Source organism: Apodemus sylvaticus, chromosome 7 (assembly GCF_947179515.1).
Source record: "Apodemus sylvaticus chromosome 7, mApoSyl1.1, whole genome shotgun sequence".
NCBI lineage: Eukaryota > Metazoa > Chordata > Mammalia > Rodentia > Muridae > Apodemus > Apodemus sylvaticus.
Genome location: NC_067478.1, coordinates 93,821,542 through 93,834,284, shown reverse-complemented (window position 1 = coordinate 93,834,284; position 12,743 = coordinate 93,821,542). Strand labels below are relative to the sequence as shown.

Sequence of the window (12,743 nt, the reverse complement as noted above, 5' to 3'; positions counted from 1 at the left end):
TGCCTACAAAATGTGCAGAGGTAAAAGATGGAGCAAAGTCTGAGAGAAGAACCAACCAGTGACTGTACCAGCTATAGATCCATGACATCAGAGGGAGTTTATCCAAACACTGATGATATTCTGCTATGCTTGCAGGCAGGAGTCTAGCATAACTGTCATCAGAGAGGATTTACCCAGCAACTGATAGAAACTGAGTACACATGGAGGGATCCATGGCTACAGCTGCTTATGTGTTAGAGGATGACCTCCTCTGACATCATTGAGAGGAGATGTCCTTGGTCCTGTTAAGGCTGGATTCCCCAGTGTAGGGGAATTCCAGGACAGGGAAGCAGGAGTGGGTGGGTTGGTGAGCAGGGTGGGGTGAGGGGCAATAGGATGGAGAGTTTTGGAGGGTTAACAAGGAATGGGGATAACATTTGAAATGTAAATAAAGAGGATTCCCATTCATGCAATAAGGACACATGCTCCACTATGCTCATAGCAGCCTTATTTATAATAGCCAGAAGCTGAAAAGAGCCCAGATGTCCCTCAATAGAGGAATGGATACAGAAAATGTGGTATATTTAAGCAATGGAATATTACTCAGCAATTAAAAACATGAATTCATGAAATTCTTAGGCAAATGGTGGAACTGGAAAATATCAACCTAAGTGAGGTATCCCAATCACAAAAGAATACACCTGGAATGCAATCACTGATAAGTGGATATTAATTAGCCCAGAAAAGCTCTGAATTCTCAAGACACAATTATCATATCAAATGATACCCAAGAAGAGGGAAAGAGAGGGCCCTGTTTCTGAAAAGACTTGATCCAGCATTGTAGTGGAGTACCAGGACAGGGAAATGGGAGGGTGTGATTGGGAAATAGGCGGAGGGAAGAGGGGGAAACCGGGAAAGGGGAAAGCATTCTGAATGTAAACAAAGAATATAGAAAATAGGCCGGGTGGTGGTGGTGCACACCTGTAATCCCAGCACTCTGGGAGGCAGAGGCAGGCGGATTTCTGAGTTCGAGGCTAGCCTGGTCTACAGAGTGAGTTCCAGGACAGCCAGGGCTATACAGAGAAACTCTGTCTCGGAAAAAATACAAACAAACAAACAAAAACAAATCCAAAGAATATAGAAAATAATAAAAAAAGAAAATATCTAACAAAAAACTTGAAAAGAAACTGATGCAGAGACACACAGCCAAACATCAAGTGGAGCTTGAGAAGCCTGTGGAAGAGGAGGAGGAAGAATTGAAGAATACAGAGGGGTCAAGTACATCACAAGAAAACCTACAAAAACAACTAACCTGGGCCTCTAGTTTATAGATACTGAACTACCAATCAGAGGGCAGGCATAAGGTGGACCTAGAACCTCTGAACATCTGTAACAGTCATGCAGCTGGGTCTTTATGTGGAACTCGTAAAACAGGAGCAGAGTCTGTTGCTGACTGCATTGCCCGCCTTTGGATTCCTTTCCACTAACTGGGCACCCTCTCTAGCTTCAATAGAAGAATCATCTGGTTCTATTCCGCATTTCTATGAAGGGTGGTTGATATCTATGACAGACACCCCTTTCTCCTCAGAGAAGGAAGGGAGGGGAAATGAAAGGGAAAGCCTGGGAGAAGAGGAAGGAGGGGAAGCTGTGATTGGACTGTAAATAAATAACTTAATAAATAATGTAAAAAAAGTTATGTTTACATATCCATAAATGCCAGTATTTTTCTTATCTTACACTGCTTTTTGTAAGATTATTTAGATTTCACATCTAGGTAAATGACATAATGTACATTACTTGTATGTATATTGTACATGATTGTTCGTATTTTTTGTTGTTCTTGGTTTTTTTTATTTTTTGTTTTTTTGTTTTTTTGTTTTTTTGTTTGTTTTGTTTGTTTTGTTTTGTTTTGTTTTGATTTTCAAGACAGATTTTCTCCATGTAGCCCTGGCTGTCCTGGAACTCACTCTGTAGACCAGGCTTTCCTCGAACTCAGAAATCTGCCTGCCTCTGCCTCCCAAGTGCTGGGATTAAAGGCGTGCGCCACCACTGCCTGGCTCTTCTTATTACTCTTAAACACCTTTCTCCACATCTTCAATGTTCTTCTGTTTAAAATAATCCTGATGAGACTATGCACTTCAGCACTTCATTTTCTGAGTCCAATTACTCTGCCATGCATGTCAAATGTACCACATTTGATAATATCTAGATGAATATCTTAGGCTATAATTCATGTGTGCATGGTGCTGAGGAAGAAAACATGGCATGGGATGGTAGGAGCCAAAGATCTGTTTTGTCTTCACTATGCAAGACAACAGCAGGGGAAGAATTTAGTTACTCCATATGAATCAAGGCAAGAACAACTTTATCTGAGTAAGCATAAAAACAGTGTGAGGGCACTAATGCATACTAGTATATTTTCAAATATCCAGTAACCTTCTAATAATTGGAAAAATTGTCTCAAAATATAATAGATTTCTTATTTTACATACTTTAAAATTATTTTTGTTTATATTAATGGTACCCTCGCATTTCTCTACACTAACCTAGAAATTTAATACTCATCCAGATTTCTCAAGTTTTATGAATATGTATAGTTATTCAAAAAGATATAGATGGAGAAAACAAGGATTGGCTTACTCTACAGTTTCATAGCTGGCAAGCCAAATGTGCTAATGTAAATTTGTGCTATCTGGAGTGCTTATTTATACTCTTTTATCCTCTTCATAAAGTTATCCTTATACAATATTAATACTTGGTCAAACCTTTAATTTTGAAACCAGAGCAAAAGCTACAAATGACTTGTGAACAAGTCCTTGGAGATTTCTTCTTGTAGAGCTCTGCAGAGCTTAATGAAGAGATGACAAACTCATAGTTCTGCCCTAGGGAATAGACACTCCTGCCGGGGAATTATGAATAGAGTAGAATGTTGAGTCTCTAAAGAACTGACATTAGTTCTATTGCACCATCTCAACAATTTCTACCATCAAGGGACTCATCCAAAAGAAGACTCATAAAGAGAATAATTTTCTGTGCTTCTAATGAATGTTTTCCAGAAATATTGACTATGAAATATTGAAGACTTTTATGAAAAAAACCATAGTATTTTTTATATGAGACAAGAATCTTTGTAAAAATCTCAAACAGAAAGAACATCAATGTCTCCAGCAAATCTCTGATAGAAGTGAGGTGCATGATTTCCCCAGATTATTATCACCTTTTTCATTATTAGCAACTTTGGCTCTCTGAGCTCATGGTGAAGGAAGACAGCATGAACTCCATGTCAGAGAAGACTCAAGGTGAATCAAGGTGAGAATTGAGTTGTCTTCATCTTGACATTTTATATTTGAAACCGTAAATCTGTCCATCCAACTATGTGTCTATCTGTCTATCTATCTATCTATCTATCTATCTATCTATCTATCTATCTATCTATCTATCTATCTATCTATCTATATGTCTAACCTATGTTTTGAGGAATAAATGTGTATTAATCTTTTTAGTCATAATTCTTAGTAAACTCTAAGTGAAAGAAAAGATTTAAACTCAAAGGAACTTTCTAGAGAGCTAAACAAATCATGGGTAAGGAAAAGATAAATTAGCAATTATTCAGGATACCTTGCACCCTTACTCATATTTGGAAACTAATACGTCCAACTCTGCTCTTGCAGTGAGAGATAATTTATGGTTTAATATTATCTTTCTACACTTGATGTTTCAGGTGCCACACATGATGGAAATGACTATGGAAAATAAATCTTCAGTGTCAGAATTTATTCTTATGGGACTGACAGACCAACCTGAGCTAAAGCTGCCCTTATTTGTTCTCTTCTTGATGAACTACGTAGCCACTGTGATGGGCAATTTGAGCTTAATGAGTCTCATTTCCCTAAATGCAAACCTTCATACTCCCATGTACTTTTTCATCTTTAATCTGTCCTTCATTGATTTCTGTTATTCAATGGTCTTTACCCCCAAAATGCTTATGAGCTTTGTTTTAGAGAAGAACACCATCTCCTTCAGAGGATGTATGACTCAGCTATTTTTCTTCTGTGTTTTCATAAATGCTGAGAGTTACGTGTTGACAGCCATGGCCTATGATCGCTATGTGGCCATTGGTCAACCATTAATGTACCAGGTTGTTATGTCCCCTAAGGTTTGTTGTCTATTAATATTTGGTTCTTATTTGATGGGGTTTATTAGTGCCATGACACACACAGGATGTATGGTCAGGCTCACTTTTTGTGATTCTAACATCATCAACCACTACATGTGTGACATCTTCCCTCTCCTCCAGCTCTCCTGCAGTAGCACTTATCTCAATGAGCTTATGAGCTATGTTGCAGTGGGTACAGCTATCATTTTATGTTGCCTCATTATATTAGTCTCATATGCTATGATTCTCTTCAATATCATTCATATATCATCAGGTAAGGGTTGGTCCAAAGCCTTGGGCACTTGTGGGTCCCACATCATAACTGTTAGTCTCTTCTATGGATCTGGGCTACTTGCTTATGTCAATCCATCATCTGCTGAAACTGTGGGCCAGTCAAAATTTTTCTCAGTGTTTTATACTTTATTGGTTCCCATGTTGAACCCTCTTATTTATAGCCTCAGAAACAAGGATGTCAAGCTTGCTATGAAGAAATCCTGGAAAAGAATCACCAGCTGATTTATGCTATGGTGCATTCTTTAGACTCATCCCTTTCTATTTGATACGTTTTGCTTTGTCTTTGTCTTTTATATTCCCTATATTTTATTCTTTTATTTATCATTGTCCTTGAATATTATTGAAAGAATTCATACTATAACACATTTCTCTTTAAGCCGTGTAATATATCTCTGTTTGTACTGTGAGGATATGAGATATTTTCAGATACAATGTATTTACAAGGTGATGTTATGTTCATTGCCTATACCGGGTTTAGACCCTGGTTAGTTTTTTTAAATTCAAGGATAAATTTTCATAGTACTTTTCTTTCATGTCTTTTATTTAAAATATTTGTATATATTTTAAATTTTTTATTTGTATATGCTGAACCTCCCTTGGTGTGTATTTATCATGAACATTTAGGAGCCTGCCATGGATAAAAGAGGGAACAGATTCCCTAGTTATAGCATTACAAGCAGTTTGAAATTACCATGTAGCTGCTGGGAAAGGAACCCATGTCTTCTCTAAAAGCATTAAGTGCTCTTAACAGTTAAGCCCTCCCTACTGCCTCACTGTGTATTATCCAGCCAATAAATTTCCTGGAGTACTATGCTTAATTATTAAATCTTTTCTTTCTTGGTTGTCTGTTATATCTTCTATATGAATTTTGGTGTGAAACATAACTTCTTTATCTGAAGGATATATTACCAGCATATTCCTTCAAAGAGATAAGAAGACAGTTGTGGGATTGATCTAATTTTCAACATTCCAGCTACTCTTTGATATGCTTCTTTTTCTAGTATTTGAGCTTGAAATTTATGAGGGAAGTTTGTAATTTTCTGGGAAATGGTTTTACTTTTATGATTATTATAGAATGTGTTTGGTCTATACTTCTGCACATTTTCTCCACATTACATAGAATGATTAGTGTTTTCTTAAAAGATATCAGTTTACTTCTGTAAAAGAAATAGCACATGGAATAAGATCCTATTGATATAGTTCATTTATTGGGAACTGGGTTCTCACAACCAAGAGGAATCTCCATCTCCCTTCCTCTAACAATGTCTGCCTCTGTATCTATCTGCCATCTAGATAGGAAATGGTCACATGACTATGACTAGACAATACAACGAATGATGCACAGTTTATTTTCACACATGCTTCATTTTTCTATGCAGCAATATATGAAAAGGAAAGTGCAAAGTGAAGAAACAGATAATTTCTGGAGATGTATTCCCTTTGACTCCTCAAGAGATGAATCTGTAAGAACATGGACCTGTTCAAGATGCCTATCACAGAGACCATGTTTATGGAGCTTTTGAGCACAAGTTTTACAAAATGTGTATCTCCCCCAGTCAGCTTCAGAATAATGTGGTATAATCTGCTGAACTAAAAAGCAACATTTTATCTGTTATTTTAGATTAATGACTCTCCTTCTGGAATGATGGGAGTGAGGAGATTTGTTAAGACTTTTTAAAGTGTCATTTGTAACTATTCTTATACTTTAGTATATAATTTAAGAAGTATATCACATATTTTATCATTAGACAGAAAAATAATTCTTTCATGAAATGTAGAATCAAAAATTAGCATTGCATTACACTTTTTCTATTGTCTGCCTTACATAGAAGATTTTCTTTGTAGTGTTCATTGTAAAACCCATAGACATGTTAATGATGAGTGTCTAAAGCTCCCTTAGTGAAGTTTCCTGTTTATTTAGCAGTCCCCATTACTTTAGAATGTGTTTTCCTCCAGGAACTGCATACTGATAATCTGTTCTTAGGCAGGGCCTCTTGAAGACAATGTGTTTTGTGAGTTTTCTGTCTTCCCTCTGAGAGGGAATATTTTAATATTAAGGAAATTATTGCATAATAAGAGATATCATGCTCAGGGTTCAATGGATAATGTAAGTACAATTTATATTTATAATATCGGAAAAATTTTACAATATCTGATTTAGAACTTCAGAATTAGAAAAAATCATGCCTTTGACAATGAAATCAATTTGATAAGAATTAATGGCATTACAGAGTTAAACATTTTTATCATAGTGGTATGATTCTTGAATGTTCTTAATTTCTCGAGTAGTGTGAATACTTAAGAGTCTTTCAGACTTTTACAATGTTTTGTTTTGTTCTTGTTTTGTCATCAGTGTGTGATTAAACATTAAACAGAGTTGGTAAAAGTAGTTTTGAATTTATTAAGAAGCACACATGTTAAAATGTGAACAATGTTTATAAAAGAAATAGAACAGCATATACAATATCCATGCATAAGGCTTATTATGAAGCTGAAAAGTGAATGTGGCCACAGGAACACTGCGTAATGTGTGGTTTGAGTTCTGTACTGCAGCCATTGATATAATACTGCACAGAACAAAACAGATGGCCTGGAGTAGTTCTGCGAAGTGAGTAACCTTCTTGGACATGCATAGTTGTTTGCTGTGTCTTAGGAAAATGATATGGCTTGACATTTTAAACAAATCAACATAAATATTTATTCTTAAAATACATGTCTATGATTTTTTAAAGCAGCATAGAATATATATTAAAAATCAGTATGACACTAGTGTATATAAAAACATTTGAGGCTAGGCAGTGGTGGCGCATGCCTTTAATCCCAGTACTTGGGAGGCAGAGGCAGGTGGATTTCTGAGTTCAAGGTCAGCTTGGTTTACAGAGTGAATTCCAGGACAGCCAGTGCTACACAGATAAACCCTGCCACGAAAAACCACACACACACACACACATATGCACACACACACACACACACACACATATGCACACACACACACACACACACACACACACACACACACAAAGAACATTTGATCTCTCTGGGTCTTTAGATTGGTTTTGGTTATCATTTACTTAAAGGCTATTGTGCACTTATAGTAAGCACATACCATAATATCTTTCTGAGAAAAGATTATCACTGTAATTGATCAGATATGTGCTATGACATAGAGAAGCCTGTAAGTTTCATAAGATAATAATTATCACTTAGTGCTATCTTTTCCTGGGCTAATATACTTCTATTCAGAAGTTTTTTGCCTGTACTTACATATTGAAGTATTACCTCTGTGTTTTGCTCCAACAATTTCAAGACATCAAGTCTTACATTGAAGCCATTGATCCATTTGGAGTTGAGTTCTGTGCAAGGTGAGAGGTGAAAACACGTTTACACTAGTCTATGTATTTTCATTCAGTTTTCTGAATACCATTTATGAAAGAATCTGCCTTTATCCCTGGCTGCATTTGTGGTATGTGTGTCAACCCCTACATAGTTTTAGTTGTGTGAACTTATACTTGGATCTTCTAATCTCTTCTATTGATCCATTTCACTACTTAGCTCTAATATCTTACTACTTTATTATTATCCTCAATAGTATTGCTTGGAATCAGATATAGCAAACCTTCCATTAGTATTATTTTTATGAAGAATTCTATAAGATATATATATAGTATTGCTTGGTACCTATATAAATTTTAAGATTTCACCTACGTATTTGAATAATAGCTCTGGAACTTCTATAAGATATATATAGTATTGCTTGGTACCTATATAAATTTTAAGATTTCACCTACATATTTGAATAATAGCTCTGGAAATTTAATTGTGATTATTATAATGAATATGTAGATTGCTGTTGATAGGGTTGCCATTTTTAAAATACAATTTGTGTTCTTTGATGTAGTTTTACTTTCATATTATATATAATATGTATATTACAATGTAATTATATAATATGTATAATATGTATACATATATATCCATCCATCTCTAATTCTCTCTAACTTTTCCTTGTGAGGCACTCCTTACCTCTCTCCCAGTCTCATATTATCTTCTCATGGTTTTAATTTATATTAAAAATATACAGAATTCAGTGAATGATTCCTATATATACTCGGCTGGGAGAAACCTACCGGTAGCTGCATCTCCACCAGTGAGTGATTCTCTTTCAACAGCCATCATCTCCCAAAAGCTCTCCTGCTAGGGTTGGATTCTTTCCCCATTCATGCTGTAAGTTTTGGCGGCTTGATATTGCACAGATTTGGGGCATATAACTACTGATGCTGTACATTGATCATGTACAGCATCCACATCATGTTCAGAAATAAATACACCTCAGTTCTTCCCCATCTACTTACTCTTACATTTTATTTTTAATTTTGAAAATAGATTTTTCACTATGTAGTATATTCTGATAACACTTTCCTGGTCAACACTTTTGAGACAGTGTTGAGAAAGCTCCCCATCTTCTCTTCTTCTGAATCATCATCAACACATATTTTCTCTGTCCTTAGAAAACAAACAGGCATTTAGGAATAATTGTGCAGGAAATGTTAAAACAAAAAGAAGAAAGCCATAATATGAGAAAACAAATACACAGAAAAGAGCCAATGAGAAAGCACAGGAAACACAAAAGGAAGTAGAGGCACACACACTTGCACAGACAGGAATTACATGAAAATAAAGTAGAAAACCATAATATATACACAAAGGACCTGTGAGGTTAAAATAATTAGTGTATGACACAAAATTATGAGACAAGGAACCTCCAAAGATGCTGTGGAGCTGGATTTGTGTTAGCCATCTACTTTTGAACAAGAGGACTACCCTTAAGAATACTTAGTTTTCTTAATAAGACTCCCTTAGAAAAAAGTAATTTATTTTGAAGTGGCTATTAATTGCAAATAGCTTCTCTTCAGGTAACATGCCAACTTCTTTTATTATCGCTAAGACCCTGTTAATTTCTGTGGCAGGTCCCTGTATCCCCTCTGAATGCTGCCACAGCCTCTGGGAGTTCATATGTGGATCAGTTGTGCTGTGTTTTGGAGACCTTCTTTCTTTTTGTTCAGATCCCTGTGGAATCTTACACTCTGTTTCATTTCCTAGAGAGTTATCTAAAGCCCAAGGGGGTAGATTTGAAGAAGACATCGCTTGAAGGGATAAATGTACCATGGTCTTATAATCTCTGTACATTGTCTGGCTGTGGGTCTCTGTATTTATTCTCCTCTATTGTTGGAAGAAGGTTCTTTCATGATAATTGATCAAAGAACTAAACTATGAATATTTCAAAATGAGATTAAGAGACATTTTATTGGTATGTTTCTTAGCAGAAGAGGAGCATTTGTATTTACCCAAGGTCCATGGCCTATCCAGTCCAAGTGTTGGGTACATGTTTCATGTCATAGAATTTGACAGTAATCAGGTATTGGTTGGTTACACCTCTAAGATTCATGCCATTACTACACATGCTTATTTTGCCTGCACTCACCATTTTTGTTTGAAGGGTTTGTAGCTAGAGTGGTGTTTACAGTTCTCATTTTGTAATATATAACTTACTTTTTATAGTAGCATGAATGTTTGTTCAGAATATTGAAGACTCTAGGTGGGAACCAGGTCTACTTCTTTTTCTTCAGCAAGTTATTTAGGTTTTATTTTTCTGTCTGCAACAGGGCCTTGCTATTGGCTGGCAGAAAGAAACCCATGTCCTCCTCAATAGCATGTGTTATTTGGGGCTTCCCATGAAATCCCTATGGCCATCAACTGAATTAGATGCAACTCATTCCTGGTACTACAAGCATTATTTAATGATGGGAGCTTTCTGTTTGGGGTTCTGTCTTCCCTGTTATTTGGTGATTTTTATTTAGATCAACTTCATATAAGTATATACATTAGGAAGTTTCTATTGTATTACATTTTCAATTGTTGCTTGAAATGGTTGTATTGTCTGTGACTTTTCACATGCCCTCTCTTGCCTCTTTTTAATCTCCTATTCCCTGTTTGAATCTCTTCTTCCATTCCTTGCCACATCTATTCATAACTGTTTTATTTCTCCTTCCCAGGGAAATGCATCTCTCTCACAATACTAGATCTCTAAACTCTCTGGTTATATAAATTATGGTTTTCTTACCAATGGCTTAAGAGCTAACATCTACACATAGTAAATACATACCATATGTGCCTTTCTTTCTTCCCCCTCTTGCCAGACATACTTTGAGCCTTGTTATGTGAGAGATAAAGATGATGCATCCACAGCTGAGTACACAGCATCATTTATTATTAGGGGTTTGTTCTAATGCTGTCTCAAATCAATTTGGCTCTCAAAGGCCATGTTCCCAGACACTGAGGGTCTCGGTCCCCAGCTGGATTTGGTTGGCAATAAAGAATTTCTGTATAGCCAGTGGCTGGGTAGGTAGGCTGAGGAAGGATCTGGGGATTTGTGTGTTTAAGGAACAAGAGAATGAAGAGACAATGGAGGAGCGATCTCCATGACAGAATAGAAGAAAGACCAGACCTAAAGGCACATCATCACGTAAAAATCAAGGGAAATAGCCTTGCAGGCCACTTGCCAATTGGATACAGGGTAGCTGAGATAAAATATAAATTTAAGGGTGTTAACTCAGGAGTACTGGAGGGGACCCACCAAGAGCCAAAGCAGTTTAGCTAAACTCACAGCTACAGATTCCATGCAACATGGTAGGCTAGAAATTTTAAAATTATTTTGAGAATCTCAGATGAAATATATATACACAGTGATAGAGATTAGGAATTGGGGTGAACTGGGTTCTTAACAGGGTAGAGATTTTGTCCATGATATGTGAAGATTTCTTCCCCTGGTTCACTAGATTAAATTGCTTGAGTTCAGATGGGAGTGCCTGCTGTGCAAAGAGAGATGCTTAGTCAGGTGGTAGATGCAGCAGGCTTCCAATAAGCAAATAATCAAAAGATAATAATAATTGAAATTTTATTTAATTGTTTTTGAGAAAAAAATGAAGTATAATGATAGCTGTTTAAATGTTCTTAAGTATTCATAGAATAAAGAAATCTAGGCCATTGATCTTAAATATAAAAAAAATCAGGGAAAGAGAATAGAAGGAATGAGAAAAATGCATTAAAAGAAATGTAAAAGTCTTGATAGGTCAAATTCTCAAAACCTTTAAACATGATCTACATGGATTTCTGAGATTGTTGGCCTGGTATGAAAAAAAGTAAAGCCTGGAAATAGGCTTATACAGTAAGTAAAAGAGAATATAATTAACATTAAATACATAGATGTCAGAAGAGGCGGCGACAGGCGGCAGCAGCTTGTCTGGCGGAAAGGACCACCACCAGCAGAACCGAGGTGACAGGGACCAGGCAGGTCCTGCACCCACTACCACTGGCCACTGCCGGCCAGCCGGGCTGCATGCGGAGGAGTTGCAGTGCTTTTTACCTCACTGAAGCCCCATTAGACCTCTGCATCCTGCCAGCCAGTTAGGAGAGGCACTCCACCATCTTGGCTGCTGGACTCTAGAGAGACAGAGCCAGGTACACAGACATAGTCCGAGGTTAACATCACTTGGGTTTAAGCCTGGCAGGCTTTTACCTGCACCCACACCCTGGGCAGCTTGGTGGGCTATCCGTGTGCCAACCCAGCAAGGCGGTCCTTTGCCCTGCAGTCTGCCCAGCACTTGCAGGGGTGCACGCCACCAGAGAGATCTAACAGACAAAATCAGCTAGCAGACATAGTCCGAGGTAACATCGCTTGGGTCTAAGCCTGGCAGCCTTTTGCCTGCACACAGGTTCTGGGCAGCTCGGTGGGCTGCCTGTGTGCCAACCCATCCAGGAGGTCATTTGCTCTGCAGACTGTCCAGCACTTGCAGAGGTGCACTGCCATCTTAATTGCCGGACACTAGAGTGATATAAGGGACAGAGCCAGCTACTCAGACATAACCTGAGGCTAACATGTCTTGGGTCTAAACCTCTCAGGTTTTTGCCTGCACACAGGCCCTGGGCAGCTCGGTGGGCCATCTGTGCTCCAACCCAGTCTGGGGGTCGATTGCCCTGCAGACTGCCCAGCACTTGCACACCTTGCCTTCTTGCCTACCTGATAGAACCAATTAGCAGACATAGCCTGAGGCAAAGATCGCTCAGGCCTAAGCCTGTCAGGCTTTTACCTGGACTCAGGGCCTGGGCAGCTATGTGGGCCATTTGTGCACCAACCTGGTTGGGGGATCTCTTGTCCTGCAGAGGGATAAGCACTAGCTAAGGACTCTTGATGTTTTGTCTAAGCTCCACCCCACACCTATACTTGTATCTTCTAATCATAGCCAGGTATACCCCG

At 37.6% G+C, this 12,743-nt stretch overlaps 1 protein-coding gene across 1 annotated transcript; it reads left to right on the top strand.

Annotated features, from left to right (window-relative positions):
- The first annotated feature begins 3,694 nt into the window (after positions 1–3,694).
- Positions 3,695–4,651, top strand: LOC127690075 (olfactory receptor 143-like). The gene has a single exon (XM_052189632.1). The coding sequence runs from the start codon at positions 3,710–3,712 to the stop codon at positions 4,649–4,651; it is 942 nt and encodes a 313-aa protein (XP_052045592.1). The 5' UTR covers positions 3,695–3,709.
- The last annotated feature ends 8,092 nt before the right edge of the window (positions 4,652–12,743 follow it).